At 49.6% G+C, this 25699-nt stretch overlaps 1 protein-coding gene across 3 annotated transcripts; it reads left to right on the plus strand.

The window, feature by feature from the left end:
• Nucleotides 1-1313: 1313 nt before the first annotated feature.
• SLC43A3 (solute carrier family 43 member 3) lies at nt 1314-25699 on the plus strand. Of its 3 annotated transcripts, XM_053925701.1 has the most exons (14): nt 1314-1421; nt 2293-2440; nt 2591-2656; nt 2957-3086; nt 11865-11911; nt 15126-15202; nt 15434-15526; nt 16072-16211; nt 17318-17415; nt 18531-18704; nt 18927-19046; nt 23048-23234; nt 24839-24962; nt 25454-25699. In XM_053925701.1, exons 4-14 carry the CDS (start codon nt 3022-3024, stop codon nt 25556-25558), a joined length of 1230 nt encoding a protein of 409 aa, XP_053781676.1. In that variant the 5' UTR covers nt 1314-1421; nt 2293-2440; nt 2591-2656; nt 2957-3021; the 3' UTR covers nt 25559-25699. The 3 variants fall into 3 exon arrangements, with proteins under 3 accessions (XP_053781676.1, XP_053781675.1, XP_024433527.2); XM_053925700.1 differs by having other exon boundaries at nt 2293-2656; XM_024577759.3 differs by having other exon boundaries at nt 1321-1421; nt 2236-2656.

Here is a 25699-nt window from a genome sequence, read left to right on the forward strand (position 1 = left end):
TATTGCAACTTTGCAGAGTGACCTTGGGCAAGTTCCTTTGAAGTCCCCTCCCAAAGCTGGCTCTATGGAAACTGGAGAACCCAGTACCGTCTAAAGTCTGGCTACTGCCTTTCATACCTGCAGCAACAAACCCACCTCATATTTCTTTTATGACAATTACTGTAATTAAAGCAGCACAGTTTTCATTTCACCGGCGAGGCAGACAAAGAGCTTGCTCAGAACTCTGTAGCTCATAATGGCATAGGACCAGGGCTGCCCCCACCCCGTGCAGTCAGGTGGTTGCACTTTCTCAATCCTTTGCGTTTTGGTAGCAATCTGGAAAGCACTCCCTCCCCTGGCCTTCCACTGTCCTAATCTCTTATTTCTTCTGCATTAAAAAGAAGGGTGGGCTTGGAATAGCTTGAGTCCCTGGGATCCCGGAAGCAAAGGTGGGGGATTCAGGAGGCGGTGCCTGGGGGCGTCTACCTACCAACTGCATGAATATGCAAGAAGCTCTCCCCATTTCAGCTTTTGAGGAGGAAATGGCCACACAGGCCAAGGAAGCTGGCAGCTCACTTGCTCTGGGCCAGAATGAGAGCAATGCAGCTGGTTGGGCTGGCTATCTCACGCTGATCACGGCTCCGATGGGCAATTATACATGTCTTTGATTAATAAAAAATGGGGCAATGAATGAATACTTAATCAACACAGTCTGGTAGGGAGGCTCTTTCAGAACCTGGGCTGGGGGTGAGGCAGGGAGTAATCAAAGGGGCCCCGGAGGTGAAAAGTCAGGGCAGCCACAGGGGGCGGTTCTGGAAAGCTCTCCAGTCCTGGTCTTTGGGTCCCTGATGGATTCTGTGCTGGTGGATCTGCTGTGCTTGGGATTTGCTGGATGTTCTGGGAGCATGAGATGAGAGAGAGTTCAGCTGGTGGGCGAATGGGGGAAAATGTATTCTGAGCCCACCCACATGGTCAAAGAAAAGCACAAGGAATAGGTGTGTGTGTGTGCATGTCTGCAGGTGGCTGTGTGTCCTCTGTGTGCGATGTGAGTTTGTGGTCTATTCGGTTCCCTGGGTCTGCCTGTGTATTAAAACTCACTTGGTTGGGGAGGGAGGAGAGGCCAGGGAGCTGGGAGGCTGAAAGAGTGTCAGGAGAGATGAAAGGGGCCGCTGCTGGGGTTAGAGGGGGAGACAGGAGGGAATCCAACGGCTGGATCACAAAGGGTGAGAGAGAGCCTTCAAGCCCCAGCGCAAGGGAAGGAAGTGATGGAAAGTGGGAGGTGTTGGACCTCCTGGACACCGCCCCGCGGTCCTGGCCCTTCCGGAGGAGGTGGGGTGGGACGGGGGAGGAAGGGGACGGATGGCGAGAAAGAGGTCTGAACCTGAACCTCAGAACATCACAGAGTGTGGGGACTGCCTGGAGAGTCCGGGAGGAGGCAGCCGGTAGGGTGTTGGGGAGGGGCTGGCCGCATGGCCACGGAACAGGGGAACGGGAGACAGGGGTGGGAGGAGCAGTGGACAGTGAGGCCACTGACCCCTGGGCACCTATGCGGGGTCGGGGGGTGCAGATGGACCTGCGCTGTAGGGGTACAGGCTGGGGGTGGCAGGCTGGGCCTCTTAGCTCGCTTTCCCAGCACATGGTGAGCAGAGCAGGGGACATGGGGAGTCCAGGGAGGAAGGGATATTTTGGAGTTGGAATCTTTTGGGCATTAGACTGGCCCAGGTTGTGACTAACTAACCCAGGTGACCTTGAACAGGTTGACATAAATCCTCTGGAGCTGTGGCTTCCCTGTCGGTAAAGGGAAGCCCGATTGCCAGGAGGATCTGTGAGCCCACATATAAAGTCCCCTCACCCCACTGACTGGTGCAGAGCTGCTGCTGTCATTGTTTTTGCAGACAGTTTCCAGAATCGGTCTCAGTCCCCCTTCCCCACCTGCTGCCAACTGTGGTGGAATGGAGAGGCTTTTTGCAGCTGTTTCTAACAGCTGGCCTGGCTGTTCAGCCCACAGAAAAGACTTTGTCCACCTCTGGCTTTCCCATGAGCCCCTTGTGCCCAGCAGCCTCTGCCTCCTCCTCCTCCTTTTTTTTTTTTAAAAAGATTTTATTTACTTACGTTTAGAGAGAAGGGAAGGGAGAAAGAAAGGGAGAGAAACATCAATGTGTGGTTGCCTCTCATGCACCCCCTACTGGGGACCTGGCCTGCAACCCAGGCATGTGCCCTGACTGGGAATCAAACTGGTGACCCTTTGGTTTGCAGGCCGGCACTCAATCCACTGAGCCACACCTGCCAGGGCATCTCTGCCTTCTTTTATAGGATCCAAAGATGCGTCCACCAGTGGTTTCTACCCAAGCTGGAAACAGCCAGGAGCTGAGAGCTATGTGAACAGGAGGGCCTGCCAGGGGAATTTTCCAAGTGCTCCAGTGCCAGGCCTTGCCGCTTCTGAGATCTACCACCAGTGCCGGTGGGGTTGGAGGGTCTGCTGTACTTCAGGCCATGCCAAGCCAGGGGCTGCCCCTGCATGTGGCCACCCTGCTCACGGGGCTGCTGGAATGCCTTGGCTTTGCCGGCGTCCTCTTTGGCTGGGCATCCCTAGTATTTGTCTTCAAAACAGAGCATTACTTCGAGGACCTGTGTGAACCGAGCACTGGGCTGACGAGCAATGCCACGGGCCACGATGGTAAGGGAGTGGTGACTTCTCTGGGAAGTTGAGCCTGGCTCCTAGGTGGTGGGAAAGGGTAGGGAGGACTTTACCTCCTGCTCACCCTGCCAGCCTTTCTGTGGTGAAAGGAAGGGATTGTCAGCCAGCCTTCCTCTCTGCCCCAACCTCAGTCTAAGGGGCTCCTGGGGAGGGAAGAACCAGCTTCTGAGGGGTAATTAGGAGCAGTCACGCTTCGACTCGCCTAAGGGAAACCTTTCCACCAGGCACGCTGTTGACCCATCCGCCTGGGCTTATGAGCTCCTCCCTTCTCTCCTCCAGACTGCAAAGCCCAGGATGAGAGGTTCTCCCTCATCTTCACCCTGGCGTCCTTCACAAACAACTTCATGACCTTCCCCACTGGCTGCATCTTTGACCGTTTCAAGACCACCGTGGCCCGCCTCATAGCCATGTAAGTCGCAGAGGCCCAGCCTGGGCACTGGTGGGTGGCAGGAATTCCTCTGGCAGCAGCCTTGGCTGGAGGGAAACCCGGGCCAGACAGCCGGGCAGCTCTGTTGGAAACAGCCCAGGGAGCTGCACCCCTACTTCCCTTTCCTCACCTTCTACTTCTACTCCTTGTGAATATGTGTTCATCAGGAGGCCGAATTGAACAAGAGCCTAGGCCTACTTCCTGGGAGGGCAGGCCTGGGGCCAGGGTTACCAAACTAGCAATACCTGAAATTGCCACTCTGCCTTCCCCCTGGGGATCCTTGTCCAAATCTCCTACAAGGCCTCACACCAGGGGGCTCAGGATTAATCATCATCTTCCTTACCCTCCCTCATTCCACTAAGGCTTAGTAGATGAGTCAGGGAGGGTCAGGGACTTGATTTTGCTCACACAGGATGCCCCTGCAGCTGGCTGTGTTTAGCAACAACCAATGGCCTGCTGGGGGCTGGTAGGACCTGAAGCAAGCGCCTCCTGGTGGGCATGTGAGACATTAGTTGTCAGATAGAGGGACAAGAGGGCAGGCTGGGCCAGGAAACAGGCAGAGAGCAAGCCCCTTGTTCTTTAAGCCTTCCGGTGCGTGAAGGCTTTGTGTCAGTTTCTTGGCCTTTGGCTCCCTGTCCCCTCCTCCATCCTCCCCTTCCTTTGCCCCTTCTTCTTCCCCAGCCTCCCTCAGCATGCTAAGAAAATCTCAGTCTTCCTTTCTGTGTTTCTTCTTTACTTTCACACGAAACACTTCAACTGTTGACACTTCTGGTCACCACATGTGTGAGTTGTTTTTTCCATACCAAACAATTCTGTGACACCAGCTGGGTGTTCTACAATGTAACTCAGTTCCGTAGCTCAATTTTCTTCAGGGAGACAGTGTCAGATCTCAGAGGTTAAGGGCTCAGTCCCATGAGACTGCCCCTATTTCAGATGTCACAGGTGGTAGGTCCCCTGTGTGGGGGGAGGAGAAAATTTCCTCTTTCCACTCCTAGTTCTTCAGGCTGGTCTAATGATCAAATTGGCATGAGGCAGATTGACAGGAGAAAATAACCATATTTAATTACATACAGGGGCTCCATAAGCATATGGAGCCCAAGATCAGGCAGTTGAGGCTTATCTGTCATCTGGAGCTAAGGAGAAAGGAGGACAGGTAGTGGTTTGGGACTTCAAAGGGGAGGAAGGCAATTCACAGGGAGCTGGACAAGCAAATGTTTGGTAAACACATGTTTGCTGGGCCATCTTTAACCATGGGACCCGGAGGGACTTCCATGAACTAACTTGCTAGGTTCCTCCCTCTCACACACTAGTTCAGCTTAAACTGTAGTTGTCTATGAGGATACCACCCATCCTGGAGCAGGTCCTCTAAATATTTTTAGGTAATTAGGGGGAAGATCAATGCTCCTTTCTGAGTTTTTTGTTTCTTAAAAACAACCAGGTTAAAATAATCAATGTTCTGTCCTGACTGGCGTGGTTCAGTTGGTTGGGCATCCATCAAGAAAAGCGAAAGGTCACCAGTTCAACTCTCAGTCAGGGCACATGCCTGGTTTGTGGGCCCACTCCCCGGTTGGGGCGTGTGTGAGAGACAACTGATGGATGTCTCTCTCCCTCTCTTTCTCCGTCCCTTCCCCTCTCTCTAAGAGTAAGTAAATAAAATCTTTAAAAAAATTCTTTAAAAAAATCACTGTCCTGAAGAGGCACATTTTGGGTGGCAAACTTTGTTCCCCTTTACCAGGTTACCACAACTTTTTTGTCTAACCTGGCTACGGATCAGAGGTTCCCATGATCTCCTCCAGATTTCACTATCTGATAAAGCAGCTTATAGAACTTATGGAAACACTTATCATGAAAGGATGTGATAAAGGATACAGAGAAACAGCCAGATGAAGAGATACATACTAGCCATTCTCAGAGAACACTCAGGTAAAGAAAATACAGCTTCTGTACATAAAGCTTCTGTCCCTGAGGAGTTGGGTGCGTCACCCTCCTGCTATTGGGATTCTGTGGAGGCTTCCTCAGGCAGGCGTAATCAATTATGAACTCCATTTCTAGCCCCTCTCCACTCTCCAGACCAGCGTGTGGGGGACAGGGCTGAAAATTCCAAGCTTCTAAACGTGGCTTAGTCTTTCTGGTCACCAGCCCCCATCAGGGAGACACCCAGGGTTGTTTCATCAGAACAAAGACGCTCCAGTGCTCTTCTCACTTCACTTAGGAATTTAGGACAGTTTTAGGAACTCTGTGTCAGGGGCTGGGGACAAAGACCAAGTATATATTTCTTATTATAAAATCATAGTATCACAGTTCACCCCCTGGTACAGCAGCCTGGATTCCGTATAGCAAAGCAATCACAGAGCTCAAAAGACACAACACATTACGAATCCCCTTCAGTCACTAATAACTATCCAGTCCGTCATCATATCATATGAAAACGTCTCCCAGGGCCACTCAGGTCTGCAGGCTTCTATTCGATCTTGCCCAGTTCCAAAAGTAGGAGTGGTGTCAGCACTTTATGTCCTCACCCTTTTGGGCATCTGGGGTAATTGAGCTAAGAGACAACATCATCCCTTGCTCTGAGCCTCTTTTGAGGTGTTAACATAATATTGGATTTCCTTCACTGCATAATGCACTTACTCATTCCTTTACCTTTAGTTACTACTCCTCCTTCTCTTCATTTTTACCCAAATGTTCTCATGATGTTGGTCTGGATTGCCGGCAAGTGCCCCTCCCCCACCTCGGCCCACTTCTATTCAGGTCACACAGGTGCAGAACTACTAGGCTGTCTTCGGCACCGTGTGGGCGATCTAGCTGCATTCACTGTTGGCCCTGAATTTTGCCAGATGGTCTGAAGGCACATCCTCCCTCATCGAGCTCTTAGGAATTGTAACATGAAGGTTAAACACAGTTCTAGTTTCTCTCTCAGGAATCCTCCCTGTTTCCATCTCTTGTACCCACTGCGTTGGTAAGGAAAAAAAAGTTGAGTGGATGTGGAGCAGAAAGAATACCACAATCTTCCCTATCTCCTCTTCCCCAGGTCCACGTAAAAAACAGGGACATATATCCAGAGGGGACACTCCTGTAAGGCCCTGTGATGCTGAGTGTGAGCACACACTTGTGACGGCGTGTAATCCAGCCCTTCCCGCCCTTATCTTTCTGCATTTCCAACAATCAGTACTTCAGTTGCCTGTTCCAATTCTCTGTCAAACTCGTACTCTGAGAATATCTCTGTCCATTGTTGGACACTTGGGCTGTAAAGGGTGTTCCTTGGTCTGAAGAAACGGTGGTCAGCCGTACAGATTGGTGTAGTATCGGTTCCTTTATGGCATCTACCCCTAGTAAGCACAGCCCAGTCCAGAGTTAGTGTGGATTTCATTTGGGACCCGTGTGTAGCTGCCTGATGCTTCCAGCAGCTGCTCCTCTTGCCAACTCTGTTCAGGGACTTCCCCCCAGGGGGTCTGCCGTGTGGCCATCTGCGGTCTCTGCCTTTTTTGCTGGCAGGCAGAAGAGCTCTTACTAGAGTTCTGAGCCTCAGAGGCTGTGAGAGGCGATGTCTAGGGCCAGCCCCTGTCTGCACTGCTGCAGCAGCCCCAGGTCCACTCGGCTGATGGGCCCTGGTGGCCACATTAAGCGAGCACATAGGGACATATGCTTGTTGATTTCAGTCATTATCTGAACTTGGAAAGGGGTTCTTTGGATGGACATCGGCATGCCCTGCTTTAAGGCACCCCTCAAATGCCATAGTGATTTCCACAGGGCCATTCCCCCATATGGGCATCCCTTTAATAAGCCACGTGTCCATAGCCCTCTGTCTGACCATATGGCCAGGTCATTGGCCTCTGCCCACCAGCCAGGAAAAACTCAGTTTTCCATCTTTGCTCCTGCAACTCAGCCATGGAGCTGGTCTGTGTTTACCTCCTTTGATCAAAGTGGTGGCCTCCCAACGGGATGTTGTCCATTTACCACCAAACTGCCGTCCGCAAGCCCAGCAGCTCTGTGTGGGTCAGTTAAGGGTCCTTCATCAAGCGTGTCCAAGTGACAGTGGAATCCAGCAGCTCTCACACAGCTCTGGAGTCAGACCTACGAGAGAAGAGGCTCCCTGCTTGGGGGCGTCTCCTCCTTGCGTTCCCCAGGCAGCATGAACCGGTGTGAACCCCCTGTTATGGAAGTCTTCCGGGCAGTGCCACACCCCTTAGAATGTTTCTCCAACGGACATTGTGGATATTTCGTGTTTTAAGATCCTTTGATGTTCTTTAGTCATCAGTGTAGCTTCCACTAATGTCTGATAACAAGATCATAGATCCCCTCAGATGGAAATTCTCTAGTCCAAAAGCCCAGTCATCATCCCCGGGAGGTGCCCACAGGCTTTGCTATTGCACCAGTCTGGACTCCACGTGGCTGTGGCGTAGAGAACTTGTCCCTGCCAGCCTTCTCATTTGTATTTCACAGTGCGAATTCAGGCGTTCTTACCGGCGCCTGTCCAGCATCTCCAGTTAGCCTGGCTTGAAGGGTAGATTCACATGCCTCTGTTTGACAATGAGGTAGGGGCCCTGGCCCCCAGTCAGACACAGTGTGCACCCCCATAATACAATCAGGTGAAAGAGGCACCACCACTTCACACAAGTCCTGTTCAAGCATACCAATTTCCCACACACTCTGTAAAAATCCTCACCTGAGGCTGTGCTCATTGATCTTAGAGAGGAAGGGAGAGAGAGAGAGAGAGAGAAAGAGAGAGAAATGTAACATTGATATGAGAGAGAGACATCAATTGGTTGCTTCCTGTACGTGCCCCGATCAGGATTCGAACCCTCAACCTTTGGGTGTACGGGCTACACTCCAACCAACTGAGCCTCCCAGCCAAGGCTTCCTGCACACTTTTGCCTTAACTCCACCAACCCTTACATTCCTCACTGTAGCCTCCTTAGGGTGTTATTTGCAGGGTTTCGTTTTACAGTACAGGCAAAGGAAGTATTCCCTATATGACATGTTAGCCATTCTCATAAAAACATCCAGGTAAAGGAAACACACTTCTTCGCATAAAGCCTGTTGAAACATTCTGACTTTCATAATCTTATCAACTCTTACATTTTCAGCTCCTCCCCTAAAAATCGTCGTCCTTGTCAGGGCCTCACCGGTGGGTTTTGGCACCGTCGTAGGTGAGCCTGCTATTGCAAGGAGCCCTGAAAACGTCTTTCTCACTCCCGACCATATTTACCCACTCTTGTGCAGCAGGAGTTGGGTGCCCAGTGAGAGGTCAAGGGACTTTGGCCCTTGTGTCTTTCTTTAACTTGATTAATCTGCCTCAAGCAATTGCTGGTCCGGTTTCTCGTTGTCCCCTCTGAACATTTTTCTAAACTGGGATAAATAGGTGGGACTTATTTGAGGTTCCTTTAAGGCGGAGGGACTAGCAGGGGGTCCCCTTGGCCCACCCTGCCGTCAGTAGTGCTGTATCAAAGCCTCTATTTTAAGGCCCCATGGTGCTAGCAGGATGGGCAGGTGTTGGGCTTTTGCAAGGCCAGGAAGCTTCTCAGCCACAGGAGATCAGAGGTGGGAGATGAACAGCACCAGGAAGCACATCTGGGCCCAGCCCTGTCAGCCGCCCTCTGGAGCCCCTTTCCATGCAAAGGGTGCTGTGCTGGGGAACGTCGGGGTGGAAGCCAGACAGCTCCATTCTGCCATCCCAAAGTAACGGTTGTTTGCATTTTACTGAGGGAAACGATGAAGCTCTGGTTGTTGGATTCGGTCGCAAAGGTCATGCTGCTGGTGACATTTCCGGAGCCTGCTTTAAGGTTGTCAAAGTAGCCAATGTCTCTGTGGCCTTGTACAGGCTGTAGACCCATGTTTTGATGGGGAAAACATGGCACTATTTGCTTTATTCACCTCATTCCTTAATAACAATTTAAAATTTCTACTGGTCCTTTCCTGCTCTCCTCTCCCTTCCCCAATTCTCTTGTTAATTAGGCTAATATATTTATTAACATCCGTAAGACCCAGGAGGGGAAGCAGGAACAGCAAACTCGGTAAGGCTTCCCGAACTGTGTTTGGGTTTCACAGCAGTAAGGTTATGTGGGGTGCCCACGTGGAAGGGGGCCTTAACCACAGCATTCGCCACGACCCGGGTAACAGGCATGTTCAGCGGGCGACTATCCTGATCCTCACTGAAGTCACGCTCCCGTGACTCGCACACAAAGCGTAGCAGCTACTCCACCTGGGGCGCTCCACTTGGCACAGATGGGAACATGGACCCCGCAGTGGGTTTTATCCAGTCCACCCGGCTGGCCGCTCCCTTAGGAACAGCCTCCTGCATGTCCGCGTCACTCACCACCATCAGTGTTGTTCTGTAGTGAGCGGAGGGTCCTGAATCCACCCAGAGGCACTCTTCCCCTCCGCAGCATTCAAAATCGAAGGTGCAGCCCCACGTACATCACTCTCACAATTGACTCCAGTGAAGGTTCCTCGGGACGTTGATGACGCCGGTCCACAAAAACAACCCCTTCACACCATGTCCTCTGGTTTCACTTATACCTTGGTTTTGCTTTCCTCCCTCACTGACTGCCTTCTTCGTGCCCAGAGGTCTTAGAGGTCCTTTCTGTCATTCCCACATAATTTTTCACTTGGCAGGGTGGCTTTAGGGCTAACTTCTGCAGCTCAGACTGACCCAACTCTGAACTTGGTCTAGCCTCAAGGTCTGACCCAGCACTGTCTTTTAATTTCATTTGAGCTACTACACATAACAATGACTAAGAGGCTGTGTATTTTACCTTTTCTTTCTTAGTTTGCATTTTCTTATGCATCCAGTGAACCAATTCCCTGAGAGTTGGCTCCATCTCTAAATTTTAGTGGTAATTACACCTTTAGTGACTGATTGTAACACAGCTGCTGGACCACACCATGGGGTCCACGTGGTCACCCAGGAATCAAAGGTTCTTCATCCCACACCTGTTCATCCTTTCTCTTCCCAGACCATGTGCTTCTACCAGCCAGGGTCATTCTAGCAGATCCCACCCACTGACACCAACTGGATCGGAAAAACCTTTCGCCTTTACTTTCACACAGAACACTTCACTTCTGACACTTCTGTTCACCAAATGTGCGCACCGAGCAGTTCTGTGACACCAGCTGGGTGTTGTACAATGTAACTCAGTTCTGACTTTTTTATCTGGAGGTGCGTCAGATCCCATGAGACCGCCCCCCACTGCAGATGCCAACCACAGGTGGTAGGCCCCCAAGTTACCCACAGCTTCTGTCCGACTTGGCTACAAATTAGAGGTTCTGTGACCTCCATCCCCTACCCCTTGGACTTTCTTTGCTAGAACATCTCACAGAACTCAAGAAAACACGTGACTCACAGTCACCAGCTCATTAGAGGACATGATAAGGGATACGGCTAGCCAGCCAGATGAAGATATAGATGCACAGGTGAGGTCTGGGAGGGTCCCCAGCACAGGAACTTCTGTCCCGTGGGGTTGGTGTGTGTCACCCTCCTTGGCATGTGGATGTGTTCCCCAACCCGGAAGCTGTCAGAACCCCTTACTGTTGGGGTTCTTTGGAAGCTTCTTCACCCAGGCGTGCTCAGCTATTTCCAGCCCCTCCCCTACTCTAGAGAAATTGGGGGAGGAGGGGCAGGGGGCGAAAATTCCAAGTATCCAATCATGACTCGGTCTTTCTGGGGACCAACCCCTGATGCGGACTCCGCCCTGAGGAGTCTGTATGTTGTGGATGAGATGAGTGAGACAAACTCACATGGACTACCAAAGTCCTGTGGAGAAAAAGGGATGGTGCTGCCACTCTCTGAGAGAGAGAGAGCACCTCGACCCTTGCCTGGACAGGCTTTTATTGGCTTTCTAATAGCATACATCAAAGAAGGTTCTCATTCATTATGCTCAGGTTTGCTTTAGGTGATTACTTTTTACAGATAACAAAGGAAAGGATGTTACTGATTACTTCTTATAGATTAACAAGGAAAAACTGTTGCAAAAGCAAGGGAACAATAAGAGTGATTGGTCTGGTTACACTCCATCCCTGGGAGAATTAGCACAGACTTCAGGAAGTTACTTTAAAGATATGCAGTAAGCATTTGCTGCTTCAACTCAGGGTGAGGGAGTTTTAGCAAAAGCAAGCCTCAAAGCAGCCTAGGTATAATGCAGGCCTGGTTTCCCACAGGAAAGCTTATTTGCGGGTTTGGCTTCCTGTGCGCCACCTCGCATCTATTGGTTTTCTGATAGGGCTGGGCTACATTTGCCATTCCCTATAAGCCCCCATCCAGGTGCATACTGAGAGTCGCCACATCAGAACAAAAGATGCTCCCAGTACTCTTATCACTTAGGAATTTACAAAGGTGTCAGCAGCCCCGCATCAGCAGCTGGGGAACAAAGACCAAATATGAGTTTATTATATATTTCTTGTTATATATCACACTTAAGCATTGCTTTTATTACTTATGCATTCACGCCCCCCAAACTGCTAAGAGATCCCCATAGCCTTGGGATTGTGGACCTGAAGTTATAGGACCCTAGAACTGTACACTTCAGGTTTAGATCATTCCAATCATTTCCTTCTATAGAAAGGGCTACTGAGGCTCAGAGAAGGGCAGTGCCTTGCCCAAGGGTACACAGCCAAGAGGAATTAGGACTCAAGGCTTTCATTTTGGAGACCAGGCACTACCATCTTTCCCCAAGGGGTTGGCCTGTGGGGAGTTCATCTGCTCCACCCCTCCAGGTTTCTCTCTTCTTGACAATACCCTCCACCTCCCATTGTGCATTTCAGATTTCTCTACACTAGTGCCACACTCATCATAGCCTTCATCTCTTCAGGTGAGTGCTGTCAGGTGGGAGGAAGGGACGCCTAAAGCTCAGGGGCGCCTGATGGACGGGGCAGGTGCAGGAGGTGATGGCAGGACACACGGACTCCCATGGTTACTCAAAGATCCATAGACTTTGCACTTGAAAGAATCCTTGAAGGCATTATTGCTGCTCTATGGAAACAGTTCAGTATACTGAGAAATGTGGAAAATAAGGACAATGGAGGCCCTGCTTCAGAGGGTAGGATTTATCCAAAGATCACATCCTTCCTCTGGTATGTGTTAAAATGTTCTGTCTCTTTTAAAAATGAGATGATAATATGAATGACAGGTGCTCTTAAAAATGTGCTTACTTAGCAGAGAAAAAGTAGACCACCCTATGGTAGTCCAAAGTTGTGTTTTCAAATTTTGCTGGTCTACAAACATAGAAAATTCCCCAAGTCTGGGAATTCCAATACAGTTCATTACCACCTTCCCCCACCAAGTAGAGGACAAAACTGAAACCGGATAGAGACTCCTGGCAAAGGCTCGCCCAAGGCCACAGAGCAAGTGAGTGTGTGGGACCCCTGACTGGCCAAGAGATGCCTTCCCATATTACTCCCCAGTGTCAGGTCACGAGGCTCAAATTTGGGGTTAGTAAGAGCACATAACTCGTGTGTGTGTGTGTGTGTGTGTGTGTGTGTGTGTGTAGTACCTGTGCTGAAGCCTGAAAGTGACATGGTGTCATCTCCATTGGTATCTAGTTAACACAGGCTGGGTGTCTCTGCCCAAACAGATCTCAGGAGATAGCCTGGCACCCTGAGCCAGCTATTTAAAACCACGCTCCTCGTCAATCTGGCTTCATCTTTCCTAACAGCCTGTAAATGATTTTCAAGTGGCCGAATGTGGAGGGGATGGTGGGGGACGTTTGGCTCATTGTGAATCAGTCATTTGAGCAATTCCGCCTTCCCCCATAACATAGCGCTTTTAGCTTTGCGGGGAAGTCTTGGGACTACACTGACCCTGTTGCGCAATGAATCGCAACCAACCTTTAGTGCCCTCGGAGAGGTGTGCCTTTTTAAAGACGGAAATTGGATGGCAAACAGGGTGGGCACTTTACCTGCTTCTCAAGGTGTAGAACAATTGTCAATTACTTCAGAGGCTATTAGGAAAAACACACACCTGCTACATTAACAAACGGTGAATCACTCACGTGGTGGCAAAGTTGTTCCCTTTTCATTTCCCTGTGAGGTCTCTGATTTCACGAATGGAGGTCTTCATGCGGGTGGGGCTGGTGTGATTGAACTCTGCGGCAGGAGCAGGTGGCAGGCTTTGAGCATTCTGAGGGCAAGTGCCTCAAGTTACATTGTTACATTGTAACAATATTCTTTCCCTTTCATTGTATTTATTTTTGCAGTTGCTTGCTATTCACGACAAGCCACACAGGTTGCTTTTCATTTACGATAGTGACATGAAATTTCTTTTAAAAATAAGAGATTTCTTTTGGGTAAAAGTGAGTCAACTTAAAGAAAACATGTTAGCAAATACTAGTGTTACTGAATGGAGACCCAGACCGGAGCAGGTCTGCCTTGGGCCAGCCAGTAGTGTGTGGGTTTTTGACTTTGTGCAGGAAAGGTTACATGAGTCCAGGTGATTCTGAAAGTACGTTTATTAAAGCTGGGAACAGTGAAACAAAGGAAGGACTTAGGGCAGAAGAAGCAGCAGGAGGGAAACTAGGCTGAGCTCTGCTAGCTGGCTCCCTAGAAATGCTGCAGGAAAGAAGTGAGCCAAGGTGGGGCTTCTTTTAGCTCACTGGAGAATCAGAGAAAAGGGGCCCTTGGAGACAGATTCAGGGGGTAGGACCGGGGACGAGCTGCCATGCCCACTGCTTCCCTGGTTGCAACTCTCACGGGGTCCCTTAGAGTTTAGGAGGAAGTAAAAAGTTCATGCCTGAGAAGGACCATGGGTGTGCTCTGGAGAGAGTCCGTACTGGCGTCCTTTGTCTTGGGGGATTTCCTCTCTCTTCTGAGACTGAGAATCAGAGGGGAGGGTTTTGGCAGAATATGCATCAGCTCTCCAGGTGCGTTTTTAATATGCTGATGCATCAAAATGAGCTCATAGGGGAGTATGGGATCCTTCTCTGGTCAGCTTCATGGCTTCACTTTTATCTTGGGTGTGTCTGGCTCTAGTTGGGTTTTTGTTATTTGTTCCCCTGACTTCATCCATCCTTGGGTTTGGCTGGCACAAACAGCATGAATTGGGTCTCTGTGTCCTATCTCCCTGACCATGTCAATTCAAGCTATTTATTCTCAGGCTAGGGAGGGAAGGGATAAGCAGTTGTTCTCCAGTGTCCTTGGTGAGGGAAGATAAGGTCTTGCAGTTCAGTAGCTGGCTGTAAGTTGTTCAAATTGTTTGGCTTTGTTTAATTATCTTGTCTCAGTTTCCCCATTCCACCAGCCCAGGAATATTCCCAGCTTCTTACCATCCTGCCTCACTAGGACAGGCATGGGTTTTGGCCAAAATCATGGAAGTGGGCAGAAATTTCTGGCTTGGGAGAGACTCATTATTAAGCCATCCCCCGCCCCCCTCCCCCCCGGCACGTTAGTTGTTTGCTATGATCCAACATGTTCCAGAATTATTGCAATGATTTTTTTTTTTTTTTTGCACATCAGTTTTTTCAAGGACAAGAAATATTCTTTACTCAACCTGCATCCCTCAATGCCGAGCCCAATGCCTGGCATGAAGGAAGTGCTCCAAGTTCAATGAACAAAGGAAGAACAACACACAGGCTTGTTCTCACTGAGCTCGCTCTCCCAGTGCCCCATGAGGCAGGAGGAGCAGGTGACTGAGTCACAGAGTCAGAATCCGCTCTAAGTCGTGCAGTGAAGGAGAGGCTGGGCTTGGGGGCTAAGTCCAGGCCTCCCCCGCACAGCGCCTAGGATGAGCAGAGGGCTGCCTGGGCTTTAGTGAGGGCAGGGAGCAGTGGCTTTAGCTTTGAGTCCTGCCTCTTTTGGTAGAGAGACCCAGGCCTGCCAGGGACCAAGGGCCATCTTTGGTGGGGAAGAAGGTGGCTCTGGAGATTTCTGCAGGGTCCCTCTGTGGGGAACATTTGGGGGAACTCTGACCAGTACCCAAAGAGTCCCACCTCCAGGGTTGTCAGGAATTTGGAGCAGGTGGGGGCCAGAATTTGCGGCTCTGTGTTTGCATTGTACTGTGACAACACCTACCTCTGAGCTTGATTGTTCCAGCCTCAGCGCCACTGCTCTTCCTGGCCATGCCCATGCTCACCGTCGGCGGAGTCCTGTTTCTGATCACCAACCTTCAGGTGGAAGGCCGCCCTCAACCCCGGGACCCAGCAGGAGGCTGCGGAGGGATACGGGGGAGCAAAACACTTTTGTCCCTCAGCTGCCTGAAGTGGGGGCTTGCCTAAGCCAGGGTGGCAGCTGTGGGACGGAGGGTGGTCTGGGTGTCATGGAGGCTGGGCCCACGCTGGGCGCACTGGAAACAGTTCTCTCGTGAGTAAGTGAATGATTCGGGCTGGTCGTGTGTCCTCCAGATTGGGAACCTCTTTGGCAAACACCGCTCGACCATCATCACCCTCTACAATGGAGCATTTGACTCTTCCTCAGCCGTCTTTCTTATCGTTAAGGTAAAAATCAGCAACGGGCCAACATTCATTGAACACTTACATCTGCCAGGCACTGGTCTAGTAAACTTTGCGTGATTTCTCTCCATGAGCCCTTCTGCTGCTAGTAAGGTGACATTTGAACGTGAACCCAGGACTGTCTGGTTCTAGAGCCTGAGCCTGTAACCCTTAAGCCTCTTCTTTAAATTTACATAGGATTTTGGGGAGAAGCTAAGGGAAGCTGTGGCTATGATGTGCCTGGGCCAGTGTTGGCCGCACAGTGGGTCCCTTTGGCACGGGGGTCTTTGCTCCAAGAGGTGGGAGGCAGCTATGGGGACTGTGGGGGCATAGTCACATAGCATAGTGTCCTCAGGGTTCATCCATGTTGCACCCTGTGGCAGAATTGCCTTCCTTTCAAGGCTGAATGATACTCTATTGCATGTGTAACCACAGTTTGTTGATCCACTCATCTCTGGACGAACACTCGGGTTGCTTCCACCTTTGCATGTTGTGAAAAATGCTGCTGTGAACATGCGTGTAACACTAACTTTTCTCTCCTTCTGCTGCAGCTGCTTTATGAACAGGGCATCAGCCTCAGGGCCTCCTTCATCTTCCTGTCTTTGTGCAGTGCCTGGCATGTGGGGCGTACCTTCCTCCTGATGCCTCTGGGGCACATCCCCTACCCCCTGCCCCCCAGCTACAGCTATGGGTAAGGACTGTGATCTGGTGTTTGTGGGCCAGAGCCCCTCAGGTGGCCTGAGGTAGGAAGCAGGGGGCAGGGCAGACAGGGTGATAGAGGGCAGAGGAAACCTGTCACAGATGAGGACTGGAAAAAGGGGGTATCAATTAGCTATTGACACATTACATCCCCCCCACCCCCCACAGCCAACCAAAACTCACTGGCCTAAAACATGAAGCACTTACAATTATTCACAAGTCTGTGGGTAGCTGGATAGTTCGACTGACTGGGGACAGGCTTGGGTGATCATGACAGGGCTTGCTCATGTCTCCGATCATCTATCTGGTGGGCTAGCGGGGGGCTAGGTGGTCTAGGATGGCAGACATTTGAGGTGACAGGGATGCCTGGTCACCTGGCTCTCATCATTCAGCAGGCTAGCTTGGGTTGATTTACATGGTGGTTTCAGGGTTCAAAAGAGTGCAGAAGTGCCCAAGGTTCTTAAAGTTGAGGGTTGGAATTGGTACATCACCCTGTCTGCTGTGTTTTCGTGGCTGAAGCAGCTGATAAGCCAGCCCAGATTCAAGGGGTGGAGAACAGTGAGAGCTGCAGTCACATTGCCAAGCGTGGGGAACAGAGGAGGTGAAGAAATGCAACCACTTTGCAGTCCATCACCACAACTAGCAGAGAAAGGACACGCATTTGCTGCTCACTTACTATTTGCAGACCCACAGGCTCTCGGGTTTCATCTCACGATCATCCTCTGAGTTAGATGTCCTTATCTCCATTTTCCAAATGGGAAATTTGAGGCTCAGAAGGGTTAAGTCTGCATCATCTTGCCAGCTAGGATGTGGCAGAGCTGGGCCTGTCCTACTCTTCCCACACTTCCCAAACATTGCTGCCTATTTGAATCACCAGGATTATTACTTGGAGACCTTTGAAAAAAACATGGAAGCCTGGCTTGCATGACCAGGCATTCTGACTTCACCAGTCTGGGCTGTGAGCTGGGCGCTGGCGTTGGTAAAGGTGATTGCATTGTGCAGGGACATTGGAGATCCACTCCGCTGTGTCCTCCAGCCTGAATCTCAGGCTTAGCTCACAGCCCTTGGGCTGGGATGGTGTGGCTTCTGTTTCCACAGCCTGTGCTCTAGGGATAGCACTGGAGAGATGAAGGAGGAAAGAGCTGAGTTCAGAAAGTTGGACCTACCGTCCAAGGAGCTCCTGTCACCAAAGGAAGGTGAGCTCTGCTGGGTAAGCCATTTCCCCTTCAGAGCCTGGTCTTCTTCCCCTGGCTGACCTGGCTCCTCACCCCCAGAGCTCCACCAGGACTCAGACTCAGGAAAGGTTAGGTGGAGACGTCCTGTAGCATCTTCTCAGCCCCGTCATTTCATGGAGTCCAGAGAGGGGCAAGACCTTTGTCCCTTCTCTGTTTTCTATCCCTCTTTTCTCTTTCTCTCATCTCACCATCTCCCATACCCCTGAAGTCAGCCTTCTGCCATTGTTTTCCTTTCCCCCAACTGCTAATTCCCAAGTCTAGCTTGTTTGTCCCATTTCCTGCAAGTCCCCTGGGTCTGCCCCCTCTAACTGTCCCATCTCCATTGCTTCCTCCTTTCTTTCCTCTGTCTGCTTTGGGTCTTTGGTACAAAACATCACAAACCACTGCTGGCTAAGGTAGAAACAAGAAAGGAGGTCACAAAAAAGTTTGGGAAGCTCACAAAATCAAGGGAAAATGAAATTGCCAGGCTCCGGGAACAGTGGAATGAGGGATCCCAGTCCAAAGTCATAGCCAGTCTGCTTCTCTAGGAAGAATGATTGATTGGTCCACCTTGGGTGAGGCACAGAACGCCTGATTCATAGTTCTATCTCCCCTCCACCCCCCCCCCGCCCCATGAGGGATAAAGCAGGGATTTCCAGAAGGAACCAGGGTCCTGGGACCAAACGAAAGCGAGGGCATGCACAGCAGCCAAAACAGCAGCTGTCTTCCATCAACCCTTTGCTCATCTCTCCCATTCTCCTCTCCTTGTCTTTCCTTTCACTGTCCTGGCTAAAAAAGATCAGGGTAAAGTATTAGTGTGAGAAGCGGTGTTGGCTCCAAGCTGTGAAAGATGGGATTTCAGCATACAGAGAACATAGGGGCGGGTCATTCAAGGTGGTAGAGCCAGATGACAAAGGCATAAGGGTAGGGACTTGTGAGTTGTAGTCAGCCTTGGGAGCACCCCCAGATGAGTTCTAGAGGGCCATGATAGAAGTGAATTTGGACCTCAGGCTGTCCCACTAAGGACTCTTATTCTTGTCTATCCCACCCCTCTACTTGCCTTGTAATTCACACCCAGACCCTCCTTTCCCCAACAGAGACCCCAGGACCAGCACAGCCGGAGAAACAGCGTTCTTTCCGGAGCTATGTTTTCTCTCGGCTCTTTGCCTGGCACCTGGTGTGGCTTTCTGTGATACAGTTGTGGCACTACCTCTTCATCGGCACCCTCAACTCTCTGCTCACCAACTTGGCCAGTGGGGACAGGGCGCTGGGTATGTGGCGGGGCTGGGAGGCAGCCCATCTGCACATCCCGCTGGGGACTTGGAACCTGAGGGCGTGGGGTGCTAAGATCAGCGGGGCTATGTGCCCCAGCGGGAGGTCTGAGCCAGCATTTGGGGAGGAGGGTCAGGCCAGACAAGGGCAAGGTGGGAAAGCCCTCTCCTGTGAGGAAGGCCTGGAAATTATCCACCAAGCCCCCTCTCTGTCCTCTGCAGTCAGCAGCTACACAAATGCCTTTGCCATCACTCAGTTCTTTGGAGTGCTGTGCGCCCCCTGGAATGGCCTGCTTATGGACCGGCTTAAACAGAAGTACCAGAAGGAGGCGAGAAAGACGGGTGAGACCTGGGCTCCTGAGGATCAGGGAACCAGAAGGGGAGAGGTCTTCGTACAGCTCCATGCCCGTCTTCTCTTTTGTTCTTAATCTTTTTGTACTTGTATCTGTCCATCATCCATCCATCCATCCATCCATCCACCCACCTACCCACTAGTCTTTGAGTACCAATAACGTGCCAGCCACAGTTCCAGATTCAACAATGGACAAGACAGAGAGAACCTTGTTCTCAAGCTGTCCTCAGTCTAGAGGTTGGAGAAAGGCAAGTGTCAGTCATTGCAGTCCATGAAGTAAATCGCAGGGGGCTATGGGGACATGAAGAAGGGCACATAACCTGTTCCGGGATAGGATGAGATTGGTGTCAGGGAAGGCTTCCTGGAGGAAGTGGCACCTGAGCTGAGAGCTGAAGGATAAGTAAGAAGTGAGGAGATGAAGAGGAGAGCCCTGAAAGAATGGCCCAGGAATACAGTGGGGTCAAGATGATGAAGGAAGGAGCAAAACATTGAAGAATCTGGGCAATTCCAGAAAGTGATTCAGGCATGCCAGGGCACTGAGTACTAGGGAATGGTGGGCAGGGGCTGGTGAGGGAGGAGTCAGAAGGGGCAGGCAGCTGGCCACGTCCAAGGAGCGTGGACAGGATCCTTGGATGTGTTGAAGGGACGGAGGAGTGCTGAGGTCTTTCAGCCTCTGGGGGTGTGCATGGGGAGGGACTGAAGCAGAGAGTCCCGTTTATCCTACGGTTTCACCCACACCTCTCCCCCACTTCCTGGCACTGCTTCTCCTGCTCCTGCCGGAGTCTTCTAAAGCAAATCTCAGGCGTCAAATCATTTCACCCGTAAACACTTCAGTTAGCGTCTGTAACAACTAAGGACTCTTTTACTTAAGCATCGCTGTAATATTATCACCCCTAAAACAACCCTGATAGTTTCTTATTATCGTGTAATGTGTAGTTCTGTCCAGATTTCCCTAGTTGCTTCAAATATGTCTTGTTACAGTTGGTTTGTTCAAATTAGGGTCCACACAGTGTATTTTTGTTTGAGGTCTTTTCTGTCTTTTAAAATCTGTGTCCCTCTCTCACTCTCCCCTCCCCCGGTTGTTTATTTGTTGAAGAAACTGGGTCTTTTGGTATGTGAATTTCCCAATTTCAGATTTGGCATCCTTTTCATGTCATTGAAAAATGTCTCTTTAATTGGGTATTTCCTGTAAACAGGCAGATTGGAAGCTGAGGGGACTCGGTTTAATATTTTTTGGTGAGAATGATTCAGCGGTGGGGTGGAGGGCTCAACGGCCCTCGGTACTACTTGTCCCTGCTTTACGATGTTGCGATTGATTAGCGGGATCAGATGCTGTCATGCTAATGGCCCATGATAAAGTTTCCCATCAGCTGCCTGCCTCGTGATCTTAGCAGCCATTGATGATCAATGCCAAGACCCATTATTTTATTAGGGTTACGAAATGGTGATTTTCTATTTGTATCTTCCCTTCCGCTTTTAATAGCTAGAATTTCTCTCGAAAAAAAACTTTTCCTGAAGTAAATGCTTGGCTTTTCCTCTATTTACATTTCATAATAATGAGGTTGCCATAGCAACTCCTAGGGTGACTACTTGTTTGTTTTTCAAAGTTTCATTTTTAAATCCATTTGAATGTATTTCAATCCGTTTCTATCAAAATTCTTGATGCTCACATTGTCCCGTTTTTGGACTTGACCAGTCCAGTGTCTGTGACCTTTAGATGCAATCCTACTTATTTTAGATGGTGTCTTTACTTTCTAGCATAATCGGAGGTCTGGGTCCATTTCAGTGGGGATGTTTCCCGCCCCAGGCCTCAGAGCAGCCATCTTTCCAAGTAGCCCTGGGTCCCTCTAATGGGCAACAGTATTTAAAGACTACAGTGTGGGTGTTACTATTTCTAATTATCCTGGGTTCTCCTTGCTTTTAGGCCTTGGACAGAGGTAAGACATCCATAATTTTTTAGATGAAAAAATACATCATGAATAGCTAGTGTTGGTGTTTTAATTTAAACTGTACTTCATTGAGTTTGCATCTGTGTATCTTTTCCTCTGAAAATTGTGCTTCCTGACAATACTATCTATATACATATACTATGTGTACATAGTATATACTATATACATGTATAGTATTTTAAAAATATACTTTATATACAATTACTGGTTTAGTAATATCAATATTTTTAGAATTTTAATTTTCCAGTTCCAGTCACTGGTAAATATTATGTTAGTTTCAGGTGTACCTCATAATACAGGGTCTGGCACAAATAACACCCATTTTAATTACAAAATCATAAGCATGTAATTCTGTAACATAACAATATCACACCCAAGCACACCATATGACATTTTAGGTGAAATGTTCAAATTAAAACTATAAATTATTACACCCGTATTATTACCCCACTAACCACACTTGAGCCGGCGTTACTTCTGCTGGACCCTGTATTACTACTGTATTTTCCTGTGTATAATGCACACCCACGGTTTTGTGCACATTGTACACGGGACTATTACACCCGTGGTATGTACTCATTATACCCATGTACAATGCACGCCCTTACTTTTCCCTCAAAAATTTGGGCAAAAGGTGCACATTATACATGGCAAAATATGGTAATAATATAATTGCTGTTCCTTCCTCCCTTGCTCATCCCTAGGCTATTTCCCACAAGAGACATACAAGAGACTGGCTTAATTCCTATGCTACAAGTCACCAACTTGATATAAAATTATGTTCATCGGTTTCATTTTCTTTCTGATTTTTGGGGGATTGTTTTGCTTGTTTCCTTCCTATTATTTTTATTTAATTTTATTTGAAAAACATTTACATATCAAACATGTCCATTTTTCTCAAGCCAAAGCTGTGAAACAAGATATATTCAAAGACATTTAGTTTCCCTCTCTGTTCCCTGTACTCCATTCCTTCTCTCTCTCTTTGGTAATTATCTTTATTGTTTATTTCTTAAAGAAAGGCTATATACATATAATTTCTCTCTTTCTTAGATAAAGGGCAGCGCGCTGCACACCCTACACTGCAGATTTCTTTCTGTGTAACTCTCTGTTGACTGAGTGTAAATGAATCCGGAGACTTCGCTAGAATTAAACGACAAAGTTCTATTCAAGGGTCTTAAGTGAGTGAATTACAATTCTGGAAACACCACTAAGCAATACCTAGAGTGTTCCAAAGAAGAAAAAAGGGTGGAGAGTTTTTATGGCACAAAGCACATTCTTGAAGAGAATCCGCCTTGCATTCTTCTGAACTGGTGATCTTCCAGGCGCCCAGGTGTCTGGACATGCCAACATTCTTTCCTAAGTTCTTCAGAGGATTAGCTAAAAGATTTATGTACCTCCAGGCACTGATGCACAACTGAAAAGTTTGGAAGTTTAAGTTTCCAGGCTAAAGTTAGATAAAATCGCTTTCCTCACGTTTCAGCCCACACTGACTTTTGTCTGGTGACTGCAGGGACTCCATTTTGTTTCCTCACTTTCCTCACCCCTTCCCTGCTCCACAGGGATCCATCCTCCTTCCTTTAGTCGCTGCCTGGTTCCCTGGGATGTGGCTGCAACACAGCGGATACAGCATCCCCTCTTGGTGGCTATTTGGGTGGCTTCCAGGCTCTGGCTGTTACCAGTCGAGCTCCTGAGAGTACCTGGCTCTGGGCTGGAGGGACCAGAGCAGACGCGGAGCCCTGTCAGAGGCTGAGTCCATGGTTGTACTAATCCATGAGCGATTTGACGGTGGTCTACAACCAAGCTGAGTCCGTGGAAATGGAGAGTCGTGGATATGTTTGAATGTTATTCAAGAGGGGGATTATCGACATTTATTGATGGATCGGAGATGGGGCATGTGGGAGAAGGATTCAAGAATAATCCCCAGGCCTCTGCCTGGATGGTTGGGTGCATGTTGGCTCCTCCTTTTCTCCCCATCTTCTTGCCCCTCCCTGCCCTGCCTGGTGCCCCCTCCAGGCAGCCTCTCCTTGTCCCCCTTGGACCAGGTTCTTCGGCCTCAGCCACGGCCCTTTCCTCAGCGGTGCCTTCGCTGACCTTGACATCTCTGCTGTGCCTGGGCTTTGCCCTCTGTGCCTCGGTCCCTGTCCTCCCCCTCCAGTATGTCACTTTCATCCTGCAAGTGATCAGCCGCTCCTTCCTCTACGGGGGCAACGCTGCCTTCTTCACCCTGGCGTAAGTGGGCTTGGGGTGCATTACATAATGGGGGACACATGGGGCAGAAAGAAGCATGCTGGAGGTAAGAAATCAGGAGGTGAGGGCATCCCTGGAGGTGGTCAGGTGTGGCAGACAGGGCCCTGGAGCAGGTGTAGGGGGTTGAGCTGGGGTGGGGGGAGGGCTAGTGGAGGTACAGAGAACGCACTGACTTGAGCCTTCTTGACAGCTCCCTCCTCTGCCTCTGTTATGTGTCTGGTGAACTCCCAGTTGCCCTGCAGCACTCAGTTCTGTTCCAAATCTCCCAGGAAAGAGTGTTCTCCTCTTTGCACCCTTGGCACTCACTCTGTTACAGAACCCACCCGGGGGAGTGGTGAATGATAAACTATTACGGAATGGACCCACCCTTGTACTCCAAGGGTCCCCCCCCCCCATCCCTGTACTAGGTTCACCTTGCCCGCCTCCAGGGAAAGATGTCTCTCAATGCCAGAGATTGGTGAAAAGGAAAGGGATTATTTATTTAAAGAGTTATACAAACTTAAGAGTAATGACTTAATGTTTTCATTGAGATCCCAAAGTCCTTTAGAATACCCACAAACACACAGTCCTTCCTTCCCCCTCTGCCCAGTCCAGGGTACCATTTCTCAGAAAAAGAAATAGAAGTCTATGGTTCTTCTCTGCCCAAGCCGTGTGATCCCAAAAAGACCCCAAAGACATGTGGTCCTCCAAAAGATGCCGCATGGCTGCTGCACCTGGGTTTAAATCCCAGCGCCAATCTTCCTCTGCTGCACCATTTCCGACTCCAGCATTCTCATATTTTTCTAGCTTTACTGGGCTGCCACAGTAAGTCCGGGCAGGTGTGCCTCTGTGGTGTGGAGCCAATCATCTCCAAGCTCTTATGCAGGCTCTATAAGCAGGGGGAGTTGCCTCCCAGTTAAATCATGGGTGGAAGTCACTCCCATCCCCCTGGCTCAAAGCATGGCCACAGCTGTTTAACGTATCTATGAAACCAGTTAAAGGTTATAGATATGTTAAACGAGATTATCTGCGAAAATGTTGTTATTCAAAACAACTCTCAGTGGCCCAGCTCCACGCATCCCATCCCCAAGCTCAGACTTGTGGGGGTGAGGACATCCTATATATGTATATATTTTCTAATATATAATATAATAATAATTATATTATATAATATAATAATATATATATATATATATTTTTTTTTTCCTGGACACCAAGTTCTGGACCCCATTACAAATCCCCATTTGGGGGCCCCCCTTGGCTGCACCCTGTTACAACTCTAGCTTTGCTTCCTCAGGGCACGCACCGCCTGGCATAGGGTGATCTGTTTATATGTCTGTCTTTGCCTTGAGACCTCCCCAGGTCCCAGCCTGTGTCTGGGTCCCCGCTGTCTCCCCAGGGCCCAGCGAAACATCTTCTCAGTGTTCTGAGGTTTGAAGGGTTGAGCCAAGGCAGAGGGAGAAGGGCTGCATGAAGGTGGGCGGATGAAGGCAGGCCTAGGACAAGGGGAGTCGTGAGCGAGTAGCTGACAAAGGCCCCTGGAGGCCAGGCCCTTACCTGGTGGGAGAGGCCCCGGAGCTCACCGGAACCCCCTTGTCTGTCACCAGTTTCCCTGCGGAACACTTTGGGAAGCTCTTTGGGCTGGTGATGACCCTGTCAGCCATTGTGTCCCTGCTCCAGTTCCCCATCTTCACTCTCATCAAAGGCCCCCTCCAGAACAACCCGTTCTATGTGAGTACCGGGGGGACAGGACATCCAGCTCTGGGGGGCCCCAGCAGAAGACACCCCAAACACGGCAGTGTCCTGACCAGGGCACAGCTTTGTTAGCCTCATTTAAAAAGGTCAGCAAAGTGTAGAACAGGAGTTCAAATCAGTCATTAGGAGAAAAAAAAGGACTGAACTTACAAACCAAGGAGAACTGCTAGATTATGACATTGGATGAGCCTCACTTAATACTCAGGAACTGTGTGTTCCCACATGACTTTGAGCAGGTCATAGAGTGCTCGCCAGGCCTCTGTTTCTTCGCCTGAGAAACGGGCATAATATCCTTCCCCCACCCCACTCCATCAGGCAGAGTAAAGAATAACTGATGGTCCTTCCCCAGGGACACCATTGTGTCTGAGTGGAAACAGGAGATAAACCAGGCAGAATACTGGTCCCTATGTTGGTGGTGGGGGCCGTCAGCGTCCCTGGGCTTTGCCTCACTCCTCCTCCCCCTCCAGGTGAATGTGATGCTGGTGCTTGTCACTCTCCTGACATTTGTCCACCCCTTCCTGGTGTACCGGGAGTGCCAGCAGGAAGCAACTCCTGCCACCACAACTGCTTAGTTCAGAAGCCCTTGCTTTCAGCCCTTCGAATGCTTTTGCTTTTCTTTCTTGGAGGATCCTGTTTCCAGAAAAACTTTGTCTTGTGTTAAGTAGCCATTGTTTTCTCTCAAATAAAAAATGATGTATTTAACTGCTGGCCAA

This window comes from Desmodus rotundus, chromosome 5 (genome assembly GCF_022682495.2).
Source record: "Desmodus rotundus isolate HL8 chromosome 5, HLdesRot8A.1, whole genome shotgun sequence".
In the NCBI taxonomy this organism is placed as follows: domain Eukaryota; kingdom Metazoa; phylum Chordata; class Mammalia; order Chiroptera; family Phyllostomidae; genus Desmodus; species Desmodus rotundus.

Coding starts and splice junctions, on each gene's coding strand:
- SLC43A3 (XM_053925700.1), top strand. CDS start 2,473: ATGCCAAGCCAGGGGCTGCCCCTGCATGTGGCCACCCTGCTCACGGGG. Junction 11,912..15,125: donor CATAGCCTTCATCTCTTCAG/GTGAGTGCTGTC, acceptor TGATTGTTCCAG/CCTCAGCGCCACTGCTCTTC. Junction 15,527..16,071: donor CCGTCTTTCTTATCGTTAAG/GTAAAAATCAGC, acceptor CTTCTGCTGCAG/CTGCTTTATGAACAGGGCAT.